This window comes from Elephas maximus, chromosome 4, assembly GCF_024166365.1.
Source record: "Elephas maximus indicus isolate mEleMax1 chromosome 4, mEleMax1 primary haplotype, whole genome shotgun sequence".
Lineage (NCBI taxonomy): Eukaryota > Metazoa > Chordata > Mammalia > Proboscidea > Elephantidae > Elephas > Elephas maximus.
In genome coordinates this window covers 131,767,615-131,789,004 of record NC_064822.1, presented here as the reverse complement: position 1 = coordinate 131,789,004, position 21,390 = coordinate 131,767,615, and the positions used below count along the sequence as shown (strand labels likewise).

The 21,390-nt window shown below is 39.4% G+C and overlaps 1 protein-coding gene across 3 annotated transcripts in view; it reads left to right on the top strand.

Moving 5' to 3' along the window:
• The window catches only part of PTPRB (protein tyrosine phosphatase receptor type B), a 139,129-nt gene extending 117,959 nt beyond the window's left edge, over positions 1–21,170 (top strand). For all 3 annotated transcript variants that reach the window (XM_049883886.1, XM_049883885.1, XM_049883887.1), the window contains 5 exons: positions 1,011–1,133; positions 1,317–1,480; positions 4,553–4,688; positions 11,183–11,303; positions 15,380–21,170. In XM_049883886.1, coding sequence (XP_049739843.1) covers positions 1,011–1,133; positions 1,317–1,480; positions 4,553–4,688; positions 11,183–11,303; positions 15,380–15,402 — 567 coding nt within the window. In that variant the 3' untranslated portion in view covers positions 15,403–21,170. The remainder of the gene's footprint in view (positions 1–1,010; positions 1,134–1,316; positions 1,481–4,552; positions 4,689–11,182; positions 11,304–15,379) is intronic.
• Positions 21,171–21,390: the final 220 nt, after the last annotated feature.

The window sequence follows — 21,390 nt, the reverse complement described above, 5'->3', positions numbered from 1 at the left end:
GCGGACTAAGCAGTAAGCAAGGTACGCACATGCTTAATTGAGTTTACTTAATAATCTGCAGTGCACAATTTCACATGGGTTTCACCAAATCTTTGATGTGGTGAAAAACAGGTGAAATTTGCACTACAGATTAGTAAGTAAGCACAAGTAAGCCCATACGGACTTTGCTGATTGGTAATTCGTCCCTGATTGGAAGTGCCATTCCAGAAAAGAGCCAATTGTGGCTCTCTCCTGCTATGTGTGGCTAGGGAAAGACCTTACCAGAGTCACTGGGCCTGCCTCTGCTTTCAGAAAAAAGGAGAAATGAGTTTTAGGCTGTGTCTGGAGACACAAAGTAAAGTAGATATCTGGAAAAAATCACACAAACCTCTTGTAATGAATGCATTTATAATCCCCTACTTTATAGGGTACTTTGAGGATTAAAAAAGAGAGATTGTATGGAAAGTACTCAGTATCTGTGCTCAGTAAATATTTGTCCACAGTCTTCTTTCTCCCATCTTTGTGCTTGTAAACACAAGCTTAGCTAAATGTCCTGACTTTTCAAAGATCACTTGGCATGTGGTACATGGTCCAGGCCAGGACATCAATATCAAAATATGAACAAGACAGGCCAGGAAGACAATGCCCTCAACTGCCCAACTAGATGTTTTTTCAGAAAGAGTGATACATTTTAAGACGTACTTTACCTGCTAGTAGAACTGGAATGCTGAGAAAACCAACAGAAATATTCAAGCTGTGTAAGGCTGTGTGAAATGGAAGGGAAATGAGTCCAAAAGTTGGGGATTTTGCTCTTTGTGCCCATCACCAGTTGTTATGGATTCCCCTTCACCAGGAGCAGCAGCCCAACTTCAGCACTGGCCATGAACAGGTTAATACAAAGCAGAAGGCCAAATGGTTTTAGCAGCTGATTCTGGTTCCTAACTCAGGAAGACATTTTGAGGAGGGAAAGTCCAGGTTCACAAAGGAGTTATGTTTCCGGTCTCACATTTTTTCTGTCTGTCTTCCTCTAGGTCAAGTGTGACCATTACTGGCCAGCAGACCAGGATTCCCTCTACTACGGAGACCTCATCCTGCAGATGCTCTCAGAGTCTGTGCTGCCAGAGTGGACCATCAGGGAGTTTAAGATATGCAGCGTATGTTAGTTTGTTTGACTTCATTTAACAATCCAGCTTGGGAAGATGGAGATTTGTGAATCCCAGTTTTGGTGGTTCCTGTCCTGGATTCAAACCCTAGGAATTCCTGCATGGGCACAGTTGGCAAAGGTGAAGGTTTGCCTTGAGTCATTCTTCTTAACAGTCTACTCTCTGCTCCTGCAGGAGGAACAGCCCGATTCACACAGACTCATCCGCCACTTTCACTATACGGTGTGGCCAGACCATGGTGTCCCCGAGACCACCCAATCCCTTATCCAGTTTGTGAGAACCGTCAGAGACTACATCAACAGAACCCCGGGTGCTGGGCCCACTGTGGTGCACTGCAGGTACTCAGCAACCTGGGAGCCAAAAATGGCAGCCATACAGGGTCTACTGTGTCTACTGTGTCCAGGAGACTAAAAAAAAAGGCATAAACATGGGGAATCTGGTGGGTGGAGGATTGGTCTGGTCCAACCAGCCTATTAGCCCCAAAGATATCCTCTGTATAGGATATATATGAGTGTGTGTGTATGTATGTGTGTATATGTATATATGTCATATATATGTGTGTGTCTATATGTGTGTGTGTGTGTAGAACTGCCCCATGGAGTTTTCAAGGAGTGGCTGGTGGATTCGAACTGCTGACCTTTTGGCTAGCAGCCAGATGCTTAACCACTGTGCCACCAATGCTCCTATATAGACACACACACACATATATATATGTACACACACATATATATATATACTTACATATTTACGGGTTTTTTATGTACGTATGTATACATGGAAGCTGGGCCTCCACTGCTAAGGCTGCCTAGCTTTGTTTTATATATATATATAAAATTTATATATATATATATATATTTGCCAATTCAACATTTTTTTGTACAATTCAGTGACATTGGTTATGATCATCATGTCGTGCAATCATCACCACTATCCATTTCCAAATTATTTCACCACCATTAACAGAAACTCAGTGATCCCCTAAGCAAAGACTCCCCTTTTCCTCCTGCTTCCCACCTCTGGTAACCACTAATAAACTTTGGTCTCTATATATTTGCCTATTTCGTTTAAGTGGGACCATAAACATTTTCCCCTTTGTGACTCACATTTCACTGAGCATAATGTTTTCAAGGTTCATTCATGTGGTAGCATGCATCAGGACTTCATTTCCCATGTGGCTGAGTAATACTCCATTGTGTGTGTGTACCATGTTTGTTTGTCCATTCATCTGTTGATGGACATTTTGAACTATTGTGAAGCATGCTGCAATGAACTATGTAGTCTCAAAGGATTTTATTAGGCCCTCTTCCCCCTTCTTTTCCTTGACCTCTCTCCTCTGCACTGACTTCTTCTTTTCCACTTCATCTCCTTTCAGCCTCTATACTTCTCTCTTCTTCTTGTTCTTTTTTGTACCATACAAAATGCAAAGTCCTTATGTCATTTCTACCCCCTCCATAATCAGACCACATCTCACCCTCCAATCCAAGGTTCCAACAAATCCCCTCCCAGTCTAGCCGGGAAGGTGACTGCATAAGCTTATTTTTACTTCTTTCCATTCTTACTCTTGGAATTGCCTAATCTCTCTCCACCGCCAATATAACCCCTACTCATCCATCCTTCAAGACCCCTGTTCTAGACCTGCCTCCAGCTCTAGAAGCACTTGCTACCTGTAGCATCTGATTTTGCTCTTAAATTTCTGTCTCTCCTACATGTTTTCACTGCCTCCTGTGATCTCATCGCTTCTCCCCTACCAGGCTGTAAGCTTATTAAGTTGACCCATTGTCATTGCTTCTTGGGTATCCCCCAGGTCACATAGCACAGTGGGGCATAGCATGGCAGTGTTCGGTACAAAACCTCTGAACTTGCTAATTGAGTCCTTTCATCTCTGTCCTCTTGGCAGCCCCCCCTCTCAGTTTCACTTTTTTTCTTTTCCCTTCTGTTTGAAACAATACTTACCTCTGCTTTTCAATATTTCTTTTCAATTTGAGACTTCACTGGTGCTCTCAAAGTGTTGAAGTTAAAGAAACAGCCTAGCCAGAGATGGACCTTGAGGCATGGAACCCCCTTAGGCAGATAAAAAGACTTATCTGCAAATCAGCTTGGTGCCAGCTTGCTCCTAGGATTCATTTTCAGTTCTGGGGCTATTTGCTTGGCCTTTCTTTGCCTCCAACGGTATGTGCGTAAAATCAACCTAACAAGCTGTCTCTCTCTCTCTCTTTTTTTCTCTCCCTGGGGAGCCTGGTGTTTAGCAAATTAATATTTGCAACAGCACTTTGATAGCCCTAACTCAACGGCACTAATAAATAAGGAGCAGGGAATTGCTACAGTAAGAAATGTCAGATGTATTCATTTTCTCCCAGTCAGCCCAGCACCCTAGGAACCCTGCTTTTATATGTCATTTGAACCCTGATGTTTTTAATAGGACTGTGAGACACCGAATAGCTTCATGCATTCTGAAGACTGGCAAGCATTTTCACCCAGGACCACTGGAGAACTGATTTTTTTTTTTTTTTTAATAAACGTGTGCATCAAAAATCCCCAGGTTTTACAAGCATTTTGGGGAGCCATTTGGCAATACCTAGTGAAGTTAAAAGTGTACATACCCTGTGGCCCAGCAGTTCTGCTTCTACGTATCTGTCCTAGAGAAATCTTCACGTATGTGCACAATGATGTTCCTGGCAGCTGTCTTTTCAGCAGACAAAAACTGGAAATGATCTCATTGACCATCAGTAGGGAATGGATTAGCTATGGTTTGTGAATTCTATAGACCAAAAAACAAAACCCACTGCCATTGAGTTGATTCCAACTCATAGTGACCCCATAAGGTTTCCAAGGCTGTAAATCTGTACAGAAGCTGACTGCCACATCTTTCTTCCTCGGAGCCGCTGGTGCTTTCGAACTTCTGACCTTTTGGTTAGCAGTCAATTGCTTTAACCACTGTACCACCAGGGTTCCTTTGTGAACTCTATAGAAATCTGTACAGTAGTTAAAATAGATCCACATGTAACACCATGGATAAATCTCAAAGCACAATATTGAGTAGAAAGGTTGGCAAAAGGGCATATAAAACCTGCTACCATTTTAGTAAATTTTTTAATCTTATAAAATAAATATATTTTCATGGAATCATATGTATGTTTAAAAAATATAAAATCATGTATGGAAATGATACCAAGTGCAGAGCAGTACTTACCACTCGTGTGAAGAGTGTTGGGGAGAGGAAGGAAGGGGAAAGAGATGGAGGGCAGGGGCTCTATGTTTTATTTTATTAAGAGGGAAAGCAGATAGAGAGAAAGAAATATCCTTATATTCTCCCATGAATAGAAAGAGAAGAGAAAGATTGTGCCAGAGTTTATGGATGCAGTCTTGAATGGCAAAACGAATAAAAAGGCTTCCTTCGCCATCTCTTCCAGTGCTGGTGTGGGTAGGACTGGGACATTTATTGCATTGGACCGAATCCTCCAGCAACTAGACTCCAAAGACACTGTGGACATTTATGGAGCCGTGAACGACCTGAGACTTCACAGGGCTCACATGGTGCAAACCGAGGTAAGAGTTACAGGCTGAAGGACACAGACCTTCCCTCCACCCAAAATGTCCAGGGCTTCAATCTGACAAGGAGAAAGAACTAGGACACAATAGGAAGGGAAAGAGAAAACTGAATATAGATGTTTTATAGGGCTCGCTTGAAAAGGAACCTCAGTGACCTTGAGGATGATGTTTGCACTTATTTTTACTGCTTAGTTACCCATCCTCTGTAGGTGGTTAGGAAGAACGATGGATTCTCTCCCCTCCTCCCTGTGGCTTTTCCATTTTTTTAATTGTGGTAAGTATATACATAAAACAAACCATTTGCCGTTTCAACATTTTTTACACATACAGAACAGTGACATTAATTACAATCATCATCATGTTGTACAACTATCACCACTATCTGTCTCCAAATTTTGCAAGATGGGTTTTTTTTTTAATACATTATGCCTGGGAAACGGCCAAGGAGACCCATCTTGGAGATCAATTTAAGATAGGCTGGTGGTTGAGCACAAGAATGTCAGTCAGAAAACAGGAAGTAGATTTCTTCTCCCCTACAGCCCACCCCCACCTGCACGCCTGCCTCTGGGAACACCAAGGGAGTGATCGTGAAGGCTAAAAGCTTTCATTTGCACAGTCATATGACATTTGCAGGGCATTTTAAAACATGTTATCTTACTAAATTTCTACAATAACCAGATGAGGGAGGTATTATTTCCCATTTTACAGGCTAGAAAACTGAGGTTCGGAGGGTGAAGTGTTACACAAAGCACACAGCCATGAAGTGGCCAACCTGGGACTTGAGCCCTGGTCTAAAAAATCCCAGGCCATAAGTACTGGCCTGCTGCCCCACAGCCTCAGGGTTAGATCTGGGACTAAGTTGTAAACAGACCCAAGTATTTCATACCCCTGCGTAACCACCTTCGAAAGCTCAATTTCCCTTATTTTGTGTTTCCCAAGGTCCCCCCTACCCCCAAGTAACCATGTAAAATAAAGAAAAAGATTTCTGTGGTCAAAAAGATTTAAAAGTTCCACATCCTATTATAACTCCCTTAAAGGAGGCAGTAGTGGCTCAGTTGTAGAATTCTCACCTTGCATGTGGGAGACCAGGGTTCAATTCCCAGCCAATGTACCTCATGAACAGCCACCACCTGTCAGTGGAGGCCTGTATATTGCTATGATGTTGAACAGGTTTCAGTGGAACTTCGAGACTAAAATAGACTAGGAAGAAAGGCCTGGTGATTTACTTCTGAAAATCAGCCAATGAAAACTCTATATAGAATATAATGGGCCTGTGCAGGACTGGGAAATGTTTTGTTCCATTGTGCATGGGGTAGCTATGAGTCAGTGGCAACTTGATGACAGCCAGCAACAATGACGACAAAAGTCCCAGTACACATGAAACTGCGTAGGCAGCAGTGCTCCACAAAACTGGGGTCTGCTGCAGCAAAGGCTCCCCTTGAACTTTGTTGAGCCCACTATTCCCAAAACCAACTGAACTCTTTTCTTAGCAGCACTTACTAGTATCTTGCAGAACTCACATTCTGTAGCACGCTTTGGAAAACACTGGTCTCATTGCCTCCTCCTTGCTGTGCCCACACCCAGCATCTTCTGCCTCCACCACTGTCCTAGGCTGGGAGTGCTTTCATTATACCAATTATTACAACATGCTTTTGTCTGAATGTTTAATTATGGATTTTTTTTTTAATGCACAAAACTATCAGAGTTACATTCAATGGCTGAATCTAATAAAAGTTTTTAAACTTAAATATAAATTAATTAAAATTAGAGATTCAGTTCCTCAGACACGCTAGCCACATCAAGTGCTCAGTAGCCACATGTGGCTGGTGCTACCATTTTGGACAGTGCAGATTGAGAGTTAAAAATACAAACAAAAAATTGTTGCCGTCAAGTCGATTTTGACTCACGGAGACCCCATTTGTGTCAGAATCGAACTGTTCTCCATAGGATTTTCGATGAGTGATTTTTCAGAAGTAGATTGCCAGACCTTTCAGAGGAGGCACCTCTCAGTGGACTTGAGCCTCCAAACTTTCAGTCGGCAGCCAAATGCACTAACCATTTGCACCACCAAGGGCTCCCATCTTTAGGAACCCCTTTGCTGTCAAGTCCATTCTGACTCATAGCAACCCTATAGGATGAAGTAGAACTGCCCTAGAGGCTTTCCAAGGCTGTAATCTTTATGGAAGCAGGTTGCCACATCTTTCTCCCCCTGAGCAGCTGGCGGGTTTGAACTACAGACCTTTTGGTTAGGAGCCAACCATTTAACCACTGCACCACCAGAGCTCCTTCGCTTTAGGGCAGGGGTCAAAAAAAAAAAAAGATGCACAAAGCTAGAGAGAGTAGCGTAATCAATTTTCATGTACCCAAACCCCAGCTTTTACAATGATCAGCATTCTATGTTCTTTTTCTTTTTTTTTTTATTCTATATCCTATGTAGTTTCCCTACCCCTTGGCCCCATTAGAATATTTTAAATCAATTCTTAATTATCACATCATTTCATCCTTAAATACTTCCGTACATATCTCTTACAGATAAGGACTCTTTTTTAAAAAATATGACAATACCATTATCACATTTTAACCATAATTCCTTAGTATCATCTAAAATCCCCTCAATGTTTACATACCCCTAATTATCTGAAAAATTACTTTTTACAGTTGGTTTGAATTAGAATCCAAATAAAGTCTATATATTGCATTTGGTTACTGTATCTTTTAAATCTCTTTTAATCTATAATAATGCTCCCTCCAGTTTGTTTTCCATACCACTTATTTGTGAAAGTAACCAGTTCGTTTGTTCTGTAGATTTTCCCACATTCTGGATGTGACTGATTGCTTTTTCACAGTGGTAATGTAGTCCTCTATTGTCTATTGTTGTTGTCAGATACCACTGAGTCGGCCTGACTCGTGGCCGACCTCATGCACGAGAGAACAGAATGATGCCAGGTCCTACACCATCCCCATGATCCGTTATGGATTGGACCATTGTGATCCTTAGGGTTTTCATTGGCTAATTTTCAGAAGTAGAAAATCTGTCTTAGTCCGGAAGCTACACTAAATCCTGTTCAACACTTAACAACACACAAGCCCCCAATGACAGATGGGTGGTGGCTGTGCATGAGGCACCTTGGCAGAGACTCAAACCCGGGTCTCCTTCACGGAAGGCAAGAATTCCCTCTTAGTTCTTGTCCACTGGTGGTTGGATCTAGAGGCTTGATTAACTTCAAGTTCCTTTTTACGGGTACGGTGCTTCACGGGGGGCCACTGAGCACTTACTGTTGGACCACATCGGAACGCATCTCTTGTCTGTGTCTCCCTTTAAGTGCTGATAAATTTGGCAGTGGCTTCAGCGGATCTCAGCCTGAAGCATCCACTATAATGTTCGCCGTCAACCTCTCACTTAACAGCTGTAGCAGCCATAGATCTATTATTTCATTCAGTGTTATAGAATTTTATCACACTGTCTCACAATTGTTTTCCTTCAGTTTTCCCCAGCAAACTAACAGTTTCTAGAGGGTAGGGATTTGTATTTGTTCTTTATATCCCCAATATTGTTTTATCTCTTAAATGAAACAAAAAATATCCTACCATTATGTTGCTAAGAAGTCAGCAGCAAAGGAGGAAGGATATTCTGACCCCTTTGTATTACTTTTCTGGATCCATAGAGACGGTAGACCTTAATTTTCTTCTACCTTTTCTGGGATACAAAGGGATGTGGGTCTTCACAATGTTTGATAAATATATCAAAGAGCAAGTATTTCTAAACAAAGAAGCACTAGAGAGGGGATTTCCAAGTATGCCCATCTCTTCTTTTATCTTCCCTTGGGGCAAATTTGCAGCCTGGCTCTGAGACAATAGATGACTGTCCCAGTCTGTCACGCTGTCTGCTTCCCATGAGAAAGAAACACTTAAAGATCCCAAGTCTTTAGAAGATTGTCCTGGGGGATTCCCATGACCCACACACTCTACATCTTAGCTACACTAGACTTCCCACAGTCTCCAGAATATATGTGTACTTTCACGATATTTCCATCACTTGAAATGTACTACTTCTTTACTTACATTTTTCCGAATATTACCTTTTTCCCTCTAGCTTGATATTTCCCTTCCCGCAAGGAAGTCCTGATAGCTTCCTCTTCTCTATGAAGCTTTGTACACAATTTTATCTTACATTTATCACATCATAGATATTTGCTCACATATCTGCCTCTCTGTTAAACTGTGGACTTAGGGACCATGAAGGTCTATAAATACTTTGTGTTACTGCATATATTGGTGGAATCGAATGGGCTAGAATGTGTCAACATCAAGCCAAGGCTTCACCAGTTAACTGACCAGAGCAAAAAGATCTTTCATGGTCTAAGTTTCATATATTAGACTTTGTCTACTTTCATTATGAATAAAGTGGAAAGCGTGTTAACAATCTGAACATTTTCATGGTAATCATTTTCAAAGGGACATTTCTGTTTGGAAAAGAATTTATATTTAAAACAAGGAAAATTAATGGATATTACCTAGTTTCAAAGCCCATGGTGGATCATTTGTTGAAGAATTTATTAATAGGTCAAAGCATAGAGCTACTAGAGCTCATTCACAGCTTACCTCTAAGGCCCCAATGTAATTTAATATCCCAGTAGAATTGAAAATATGAATTATGCTTGGGGGGAAGGAAACAAGGAAGAGCCAGTCTTTAATTTGGTAGATCATTTTCAAGATGGCAAGAAGAGACTGCTGTATGCTAACAACCATTCTCAGGATAGCACCCTCCTCAAATTTTCAAGGTTAAGGTAGCATAAAACGCTCATGACAAGTGAGCAGAAATGCAGAGAATAGTTACTAATACCAATTCCGGCATCACTTATAAGCAATTTTTTTTAAATGTCCTAATCTGATGAGTCCCAGAGATAGATGACCAGGTCTAGCTTCCAGTCAGGGACAATGCCGAGCACCAACCCCTAAAAATAAGTACTTGTCTGCTTTTAAAGATCACTGGTGAGAGAAGACCTTATAGTCTCACTTCATATCTCAAGTGTCTAAGATACGGTAAGGCTGGCCACATAAATCACCTTAAACATTAGGTCCAGAAATATTTTTCAGCATTCATCTGACAGTAACACAAAGTTGTACACCCTAAAAACTTTGCTTTTAATGAATGTAGGATGTTAGCTGTAGACGAGACCTTGATCTCTTTTTTTATAGATAGGGTAATTGAGATCCCAAGAAGTATCAATTCAGCCTATGCCAGCTGGAGGCAAGCCAAGAACCCACCCCCCCACCCCACTAGGAGGAGTTTCATGCTCTCCTCTCAGCCTCCTGACTCCCCTGGTTCTGAGGAGTTGCTATGTCATTATAGGGAGCCAAGGCCATGCACTGAAGTTACACTGACACCCATGCCCTTACAAAGAGCTCAGTTGGTAGGAAGGAAGGGGCCCCGCTGCATAAGTTTGCCTGCCTGTGGCTGAGACTATTGTCATTGGAGGTCTTTGTGGTGTATTAATGGTTACCAAAACCAAATAGCTGACATGTGAGTCTGTCCTCACTCTGTGTACTCAGAACCCTCTGTAATTCTGTGCAGTTCAGTCAACGTCTTTGACCATCTTCCATGTGCTAGACTCAGAGGCTGAGAGCACCAAGATGGATAAGACACTGACCTTGCACTCAAAGAACTGACAGCCCAGCGGGTGTATTATACATGCCCTTTTATACTCCCTAAAAAAGGGGGAAAAAATAGGAGAGTATGCAAAGAAATGGGTTTCTCATTCAATAATGCATGAAATTAGAATTCATCCAAGAAAAACTGGTACAGTGAAAAGAACATGAACTTTGAAGTCACATGCTCAGGATCAAATCCTAGGGCCCCATTTCTTAGGTGTGTGACCTTGGAGAAATTACTTAACCTCTTTGAGACTCAGTTTATAAGGATATCTATACCTGTTTCACCAAGTTGTTGAAATAATTAAATGAGATAATTTATGTAAATTGCATAACACAGTGTTCAGCATTCAATAAATAATTGTGGGGAACCTACTATGTGCCACATATAGTTCTAGGCACTCATAGAACATACTCTATAATACACCCGTGCATGAGAAAGAATGAATAAACACAACCTCTCTGTTCATTATCATTCCCTTTTCAATGGCAATAAAAAGCAATCATTCTTCCATGTACTAGAGACCATTAGTAAAGTGATGATCAAGAAATTTGCTAACTATATAGAATTCCAAAACCAAAAAAGAGGAAGACCCTTAATGAGATGGATTGACAAGTGACTGCAACAATGGGCTCAAACATAGTAACAATTGTGAGAATGGCACAAGACCAGACAACATTTTGTTCTGTTGTACACAGGGTCTCTCTGAGTCAAAACCAACCGGATAGCACCTAACAACAACAACATACAGACTCCTATCACTGTTGATGTTCTATGAGAGTCCTTCATCTTTCTTATGCTTTAACCCTCTTCTGACATGTTTTCTGCTTTTTCATAGTGTCAATATGTATACCTACATCAGTGTGTAAGAGACGTCCTCAGAGCAAGGAAGCTACGGAGTGAACAAGAAAACCCCTTGTATCCAATCTATGAAAATGTGAATCCAGAGTATCACAGAGGTAGGAACTTACTTCACTGACTGTTAAGCTTATTCACTAAGATATCATCAGTCTAGAAACCACTAATACCCTAAAGCTTTTCCAGTGTGCACCACACATTTCTTCTCTCCAGAGGTTTGAGAGAAAGGCCTCCACAAAGAGTGGCTACAGGGAGGAGAGGCAGCACGGGGAGGGGATGCCCACATGAAAGTACTGATTTCATACCTGGTGTCCCTCCCTGTCTAGCCTAGGAAGCCCTCTATTAAGGACTCTGCCTAACATTTCTTTTCTAGGTGATAAGCTCATAGCTAGGGAGGATGTTTTGAAATCAGAACTGGGAGTTCAAATTGTAAAATCACTTTGGAATAGACTATTGATTGCTCATATGCAAGTTCAAGTTGAAGCTGGACAAAATTCAAACGAGTCCATGAGAGCCAAAGTATGACCTTGAGTATATCCCACCTGAATTTAGAGACCATCTCAAGAATAGATTTGACATATTAAACACTAATGACCAAAGACTAGATGAGTTGTGGGATGACATTAAGGACATCATACATGAAGAAGGCAAACGGTCATTAAAAATACAGAAAAGAAAGAAAAGGCCAAAGTGGATATCAGAAGAAACTCTGAAAATTGCTCTTGAACAATGAGTAGCTAAAGTAAACAGAAAAAATAATGAAGTAAAAGAGTTCGACAGAAGATTTCAAAGGGTGGCTCAAGAAGACAAAGTATTGTAATGAAATGTCCAAAGAACTTGAGTTAAAAAGCCAAAAGGGAAGAGCACAATTGACATTTCTCAAGCTAGAAGAATATATTCAAACCTCAAGTTTCAATATTGCAGGATTATATGGGGAAAATATTGAATGACACAGGAAGCATCAAAAGGAGATGGAAGGAATATACAGAGTTACTGTACCAAAAAAAAAAAAAAAAAAATTGGCTGACATTCAACCAGTTCAGTAGGTAGCATATGATCAAGAACTGATGGTATCAAAGGCAGAAGTCTAAGCTGCAGTGAAGGCATTGGCAAAAAACAAGCCTCCAGAAATTGACAGAATACCAACTGAGATGTTTCAATAAATGGCTGCAATACTAGAAACACTCACTCATCTATGCCAAAGATTTTGGAAGAAGCTACCTGGCCAACTGACTGGAAGAGATCCATGTTTGTGCCTATTCCAAAGATAGGTGATCCAACAGAATGCAGAAATTATCGAATGATATCATTATTATAACACACAAGTAAAATTTTGCTAAACATAATTCAAAAATGGTTGCAGCAGTACATCAATAGGGAACTGCCAGATATTTAAGCAGAATTCAGAAGAGGATGTGGAACAAGGGATATCATTGCTGATGGCAGATGATCTTGGCTGAAAGTAGAGAATACCAGAAAGATGTTTATCTGTGTTTTATTGACTATGCAAAGGCATTCAGCTGTGTGAATCATAACAAATTATGGGTGACATTGCAAAGAATGGGAATTCAAGAACACCTTATTGTGCTCATGTGGAACCTGTACATAGACAAAGAGGTAGCTGTTCTAACAGAACAAGGGGATACCGCAGGGTTTAAAATCAGGAAAGGTGTGTGTCAGGGTTGTATCCTTTCACCATACTTATTCAGTCTGTATGCTGTGCAAATAATCTGAGAAACTGGCCTATATGAAGAACTCAGCATCAAGATGGGAGGAAGACTCATTAACAACCTGCGATATGCAGACAACACAGCTTTGCTTGCTGAAACAGAAGAGGACTTGAAGCACTTACTGATGAAGATCAAAGACTACAGCCTTCAGTATGGATGACACCTCAACATAAAACAAAAATCCTCACAACCAGACCAATAAGCAACATCTTGATAAACTGAGAAAAGATTGAAGTCGTCAAGAATTTCATTTTACTTGGATCCACAATCAATGCTCATGGAAGCAGCAGTTAAGAAATCAAATGAAGCATCGTACTGGGCAAATCTGCTGCAAAAGACCTCTTAAAGTGTTAAAAAGTAAAGATGTTACTTTGAGGACTAAGGTGCACCTGATCCAAGCCATGGTATTTTCAATCACCTTGTATGCACTCAAAAGCTGGACAATGAATAAGGAAGGCCAAAGAGGAATTGAAGCCTTTGAATTATGGTGTTGGTGAAGAATATTGAATATACCGTGGACTGCCAGAAGAACGAACAAATCTGTCTTGGAAGAAGTACAGCCAGAATGCTCCTTAGAAGCAAGGATGGTGAGACTTCCTCTCACGTACTTTGGACATGTTATCAGGAGGAATCAGTCTCTGGAGAAGGACATCATGCTTAGTAAAGTAGAAAGTGAGCAGAAAAGAAAAAGACCCTCAGCAAGATGGATTGACACAGTGGCTCCAACAATGGGCTCAAACATAGCAACAATTGTGAGGATGGCGCAAGAATGGGCAGTGTTTCGTTCTGTCGTACGTAGGATAACTATGCACCGGAACCAACTCGACAGCACCTAACAACAACAACATCAAGGTCCTTAATATGCCCTTATCTTGTGACACAATATTTCTACTACCATTTTAAGTACTGAAAAAGCTTTTGTTTTAAGCTTTTTACAGCTAAATGTATGAGCAAATAAATACTTAACAATAGAGGACTAAATACAACATGAAGCATTCTCTTAATAGAACACAATGCAGTCATTAAGAATGATATATTTGAAGAGATTATAGTAACAGATATAAAAATGTTTTGTAAAAAAAGTAAAAATATCAGAATGTAAAACAAACAAAAACAATGCATAGAAGAAAAAAAAAAAAGACTGGAGAGAAATATACCAAAATAGTATTACAAATTTCTCTGAGCAATAGAAATACATATGATTTTTTCTTCTAGTTTGTGTATTTTACAAATTATCTAGAATAAGCATGTAACACTATTTAAATGAAAAAATCAGTAAAAAGAAAAAAAATTTTTTTTTTTTTTTTAATTAACTGTGTAGGGCACTGCTTTTATCAGACAATAATTACTTGACAAGAGAAAAGTCCTCATGCCTTTTCCCACTCTGGGCCATCAGTAAGACCTAACTCATCACACAGGATAATTGCAAAGTTGAACCTACATTGTACTGTCCTCTATTACTGCCTAAAACTTTGCCCCAAACCTCAGCAGCTTAAATCAACATTTATTATTTCACAGTTTCTATAGTCCTTAGAGAGGTTTTTTTTCTAGCCCAGGGCCTCTCCTGAGGTTGCAGTTCAGACATTGGCTTGGGCTACAGTTAACTGAAGGCTTGACTGGGGTTGGAGGATCTACTTCAAGATGGATCAGTCACATGGAGGTTGGAAGAAGGTTTCAGATACTTGCCACAGGGACTGGTTATCTATCTGTAAATCAGATGATATTTTTTGGCAGATATTATTTCAGAGCTGGTTTATCTCCATTTCTGTTTGATCTTCAGTTGTCAATATCTCCTAATATTTTATGTACTTGTCTGCCAGTTAAATAGTTAATAATCTGTAAAGCACCAATACATGAGAGAGCTGCTATTTAAAGGAGTCCTTTGTAAATCACATAATCCTTTTGTATTGTAAATAATTACTCCCTAATCTATCTGTGTAGTAAATTAAGGTTTTCACATGTCAGATTCTTCAAAAAACTCCAGGATGGAGAGGGCTCTGGGGATCTTGGAGGTTCCTTTGTGTTATTTTGACAGTTGGAGAGTCTGTTTTTAGCATATTCTTGGGTACTCCTAAAAAAAGCTAGCTATAACTACCAGGCATCTGAAGGTTAAGATTCAGTTCAAAGCTCTGGAGCTAGCTTGCATTAACAAGCTGTATAGCCTTAAGTGAATTACTTCGTCTCTCTAAACCTGTGGCCTCATCTGTAAAACCAACTCAGAAAGGTGCAAGGGGGTGGGGGTAAGGCTGGAATCATTAGTCTCTTTCAATACTAATAATCTGTGGTTCTAAATGGAATGACCTGGCCCCACAGGAATGATCTCATCCTAAACCATATTGAGCTTTAGTTGTTTCTGTTAGTCTTTCCCATTTGTAATTTTAATGAGCAGAACTAGCAACTATGCCACACCCTACTACAACTTCTAATTACAATGTTCTTCCTTTCAGATGCAGTCTATTCAAGGCATTAGGAATGTACCTAAAGAGCTCCTGGATAAAAGCTATTCCCTGTGTGATTTTTTAAAAAACTTGCTTCATGCCCTAGAAAGATGCCGGCTATTTCTGTTGATACTATGTATAATTTATTAATCTGAAGAATTTTAAAGAATTTATGTAATTTAAAGGTAACAGATATTATTGTACATAGTTGTATTTTGTAGTTTCTTCTGTAAATATTTATTTTTTCATAATGTTTAATATTAAGCTTTATATAATACTATTTTTCCACACTAAAGTGTTCATGGATTGTTCTACATAAAGTAATTTAACCTGTATGACAGGACTACTGGGAAAATGTATATAGAGGCTATTGCAGAGGCAATTCCTTAGGCCGTGATTTCTACCTATTTTGATAGTCACTGCATAGGCTAAAAGACAGGGTTGGAGAGAACGCATAGTGTGGCTAGCTTTGCTGTATGGCTGGCCTATGGGTCTTGAGATCCAAAGATGATGCACATGCCTTTTGGAGAAACATAATCATCAAAAACAGGTTTAGAGGGGGGAAAAAGATGAAGTGGCACCAAGGCTGATCTGGGTTGTTGTGCCTAAACTATTTCCTCTTTCTCCGGCCAAGGGTACAAGCCAAAGCGGTCAGCTCGGAGGCCATGTAACTTGCAAGGCAAACCCAAACTACAGGGTTGGGGGTTCTGATAGAGTATGATCCAAGCAAAAATGATGAAGTACTTGTGTTAAGAAGAATGCGAACTGTACCCCTGAAAGGAAACAATCATCGTGAGAATCAATCAACATGCACAGTGCTTGGAGATTATTTCACTACATTCCTATCAGTATCCAAATGAATACTGGAGGGTGGAGTGTGAACATGCATGCCCATATTTTAATGTATGTGTTGGTTTATGTGTGCATAGTAGTCTTCGTATTATTTCCAGTGGGCTGCATTCCTGGAAAAGTCAAAATTAGGCCAGTCATACTTGATTTTCTCACTAAAATAAGACTATGGTGGAAGATTATGCTCCTGATCAATGGATCTAATACCAACATTTTTAATGGAAATGTCCACAAACATCATATATAGTTGATTAAACAAACAACACAACAACAAGAAACTCAGTGGTGCTTAATAGAAAATTTTCCAGAATCAATCAGTGAAGTCAAAATGGCAAATAGTCACCTAAAGTAAACTGCATTTACTATAATAGACACTACAAACTCTGCTAAGTTTATCTTATGTCATGCCTTATTTTGACTATAACAAATTTCGGAAGTGGGTATTGCTTTCATCAGGGTCCAGTTCCAAGGGTCTCCTGGGGAAAATTTGAAAGATATCTGTATGGAATCCTCATGGCTACCTGAGAAGATGAGCGAGGAATATTTGCCTTTTTCTCATTACAAATTTCTCTGTAATAAACTTAGTAATTAGAGGTCAAGTTTGTTGATCTCACACCTTCATTTGCAGAAAGAATACATTTTTTTCAAAGCATATATTTTTGCTACTTACCATAAAGCCCCATAAGTAATATTGTGGATATAATTTGCCTAGTAACATCTAAAATAGCTATCTATAGTTATGTAAATCTACACCCAAACTAGCAAAAATGCCAGGGCTATTTGAAGGTTATAAAAACGGTAAAAATCTTCATAAGAATAAATGGGAAGTGTAACAAGAAGATTCAGAGTTTTCACAGTGTCTTTGTGTTCAATGCTCTTGTGAAATGACAGTGTTAAGCTGTGATTCTGTATCGGGGAACTAGGCGGATCTTCTAGAAATGAAAAGGAACAACATATGTGTAAGTGAGGCAGATGGACCAATAGAAAATAAAGGTCAGAGATTTATGAGCTATGGCATCTATTAGGAATAACTTTTCCTACATTATTTTAAAAAAGGCAAGACAAAAACAAATCAGAATTTTGAACTAATGTTGCTGGGGCAAAGCACATTAATGCATGGAAAGATAAATTCATATTCATATGCAACATTCATTCAGAAAACTTTTAGTAAGTGCCTGCAACCCGATATGCACTGTTCCAGAAAACTACACATTTCTACTCACATAAGGCGCGCGAGAACATCCTAAACATCCTAATAGTAATGTTAGGCTTGCTGTACTACCTTCAATTAAGCTTAAAAGAGGGCTTCAGCAAGGCAGTGAGATAACTGAGCCAGCCAGTCCAGGACAGCAGCAGCTCCACAGGCCACACACTGGTGAGTGTTGATGCTGTTTCAGTAGCAAGCTAGTGCATCTAGAAGAGAGAGCAATTAATTGCACAAACCAGGAATTAAAACTATAAAAAACCTACACATCTGTAATAGTAAATAACCCTCACATACCTCGGCCATGCCTGGGGGTGGAATCTGAGTTATGAAAATGAATGTGACAAGGGAAAACCAGGTTTTTTTAGTCTAATCCAGGAAATGCTTATTACTACGCTACACCTTTCTAATTTTAAATCTCCTTAGCAACAAATGTTTCACTGTTCTCTCTGAGAAGAGGAAATACATAATCTAGTTGATCTATTTATTAAATTTTGGAGGGGAAAAAAAGGTTTCATTGACATTCAGCCCAACTGGGTGCATTTTAATTTAATCCCATCATGTGCTACATCTTGGTAAACATTCCATTTCCTGTCTTGGTGGGCATCCTGTCTGCGCACCTGTGCCATGCACTTTAATTGTGAAGGCATCAAAGTGCTTTGGACCTATCAAAGGCTTGGAGAGTTCCATCTTGCATCTTAATAATTATTTATCCAAGTTCTCTATAATTAACTCCTTTAATCTCTTCTCATTAAATCAATTTCTTATTATCGTTCTGTTGTTCTCTGGATGGCAGCCAACTTTTCAACCCTTGAAATCAGGTATTTCAAAGACTCACGTTTCTGTCTTGGCTTGCACGTATTTGTTCTAAGTAATTTACCATCTCTTATCACTTTGAGCCCTCTCTTCACAACTTGCTCCCCTTCCCCCTATTGAATGTTTGTTTTCCCAGTCAAATGTGATTCTATTTTTGGCTTATTTTATCTCCTTACACCCCTTAGTATAATTTCATAGTCTTTTCAGGCCCTGCTTTACACAAGAAATGACCATGATTCCACTTTTAAATAGTAAAATGGCCATAGCTCACAGTTATGTTGGGGGTAGTTTTATCTGGGGAGGTGTTTAATTACTTTTGTTATTACCTCTTGAAAGAAAGTCCAAAATGACATAAGAATATAATATGCAACCAGTAAGCAGACTCCCAACAATACAAAAATACACCTCACATGTTATACTTCACACTCTGATTCTCTTGCTTTGGTGCCTAAGAATACAGTTCTTATATTAAACACTTTTTGCAATAAAATTCTTGGGCTGTATACTAAATTCTTACTCACTTAGCTTTTGGGGAATTGTCTGAGGTTGGAATCCTGAAATCATAAACCTATCAAATATGTATGATAGGAATGGTAAGATTCGAGCACCAACTCTGAAATGCTCTAGAAAGTGTTTACTTCATACACATTGGCCAGACCAAACCAAACTTGGTGGAAAACAATAGGTAATAAATAAGCTGATCATTTGGGGTAGCGGTTCAAAGGCTCTCCGGGCTCTCCTTCATTGAGGAGATGAAAGTCACTGATCAGCCAAGAAGAAATGACTTCTTTTCCCCCAAAGTGGCAGCGAACAAGCCCTCAACAGTACCTCATCCCTGAAGAGTCAAGTAGAAAGTGCCCTGTCAGTCCAAATGCCTCGTTAAGTATCTGAGTGTTTTTAACCTGAAGTTTAGAGTCACATCAAGTATTCAAAAAGCATTTCATATCAAAGGAAAATCTGTAAGCCATAACTGCAAAAAGCAAGTGAAATGATGCAAAGAAGGGAAAACATTTGAAAAGGGAAGCTAAAAACGTCATCAAGAGGAGAAAATGGAATCCGTTCTGTATGACTAGATTGTTCTTTGAAATTGTCGTCACACGTTTCTATTAGGATATATTGCCCTTTTGGGTATTCACTTTGACTACATTGGCCAAATGATTTAGTGGATAAGACACTGAATTGACTAATTTAGCCTTGTGAATTTACCGGGTGTTTGACTAAATTTACCGGGTTTGGCATTCTAAAGACACAGCCTTAGATTCTCATAGTGGATGATGCCTTTGAAAATGTTTGGCCATTTTAGTTAAATTGCAGAATAACATTTGATGGAGCCATAATAATAGCAAAAAATCTATTCTAAAAATTGTTTCTAGCAATGAAAATACCTTTGGCTGAAAGAATACTCTTGACTTGTATGAGGCACGATGGGGAAATGTATGCAACAAAAATAAGGCATTTTAATTTTTGAAAGATTGCCTATATAGATACATTCATTCAATAAGATAATTGTTGGTGAATGCTCCTAAAATGGGTTTATGTAATGGAGATAAAAGGTCTATTAACAGATTTATCAAAGATTATTTTCATAACCTAAGTGATTAAGAGCTTGGCTGTTATCCAAAACATCAGCAGTTCAAATCCACCAACCGCTCCTTGGAAACCCTATGGAGCAGTTCTACTCTGTCCTATAGGGCCACTATGAGTTGGAATTGACTCAATGGCAATGGGTTTGGTTTTGGTTTTGATTTACATGCCAGTGCATATAGGGACCAGTCCCTGAAGAAAGACATCATGCTTGGTAGAGTAGAGGGTCAGCAAAAGAGGAAGACCCTCAATGACATGGATTGACTCAGTGGCTGAAACAGTGAGCTCAGACACAGCAACGACTGTGAGGATGGTGCAGGACCAAGCAGTGTTTCCCTCTGTTGTACATAGGGTCGCTATGAGTCAGAACTGACTCAATGGCACCTAACAACATATGCCAATGCATATGATTTTATATAAGATACCAAAATAAGTTATGCAAAACTGTGAATAATGTCATACAAATGCAATTTGTCCCTTCTAGAATATTCACAAGAAGGATTAGTTATGGCTGTTTTGTGCCTTAAGTAATTTCTTTTAAAAAATACTATTCTCACCCTAAGAGTAAGCTTTCTGTTATGCTCAAAATGCTGTGTTTTAATAGCTGTGTATGTAGATAAGCATCCCATTAGAAAGGGAGTATGTGCAATTGTGGCTTTATGAGTTTGTAGCAGAGTTGGGCAGTGTTCTGTCCACAAGCTAGTGGACAAGTCTGCAACAGCCTTCGTGGCACTTCCTGGTCGACCACACCAACAAAAGGGTGCACCAATGTTCTTACCTGAAGAATACTTGAAGATCCCTGCTCTTCCATGCTGAGCTCCTCAGGCTTTAAGTTCTTCAAGGACAAGAACCAAGTCTTTAATCTCTTCTCTACCTTGTAGAGATTGGTGCACAGCTCATATATTATATTCAACGTACACTGTTTGAGTGTAAATTGCCTGATACTTTGGATGTAAGGTAGTCAGTGTCTAATAATACTATTACTTGTGGGGGTTCATCCGGCTATTCCTTGTGAAGCTTAAATAAATAATGTAAATGATTCCAGCAACTGAGCTTATTATGTTCTATAGTAGAGCACTTTTGTTTTACATCATTTATTCTTTCTCTGCAAATCTGGTTATTTAAAATGGTAGTAGACGATTCTTTCTTTCTTTTTTCCCATACTATTGCATCCAACCACAGTATTTGCGTTTCTAACTAACTCTATTTGAACAGAGAATTTCATTAGTCCTGCTTATTTAAAGTATGTATTTGTTTATTTTCATATGTGTAACTGTGGCCAAGAAATCTATGTAGTACCTTACATACCCTCTCACTAGCACAGGAATAAAACTGCTGTTTGTTGAAGCAGAGTGTCCTGTCTTCTCATTTATTAGTTTTCGTCATCATTATGTTCAGAAGAAAGGTCAGAAGTGATTGCTTTTAAATAAGAAAATCTTCCAAGCCATTATCATGAACAACATGGTTGGCTTCACCTTTATTCCTGTAAGTGGTGAATCGGTTGCCGACAGTGTTGTGTACATATAATAGACCCTCCAGTTGACTGCCTCCAACTGAATTCTTGTTT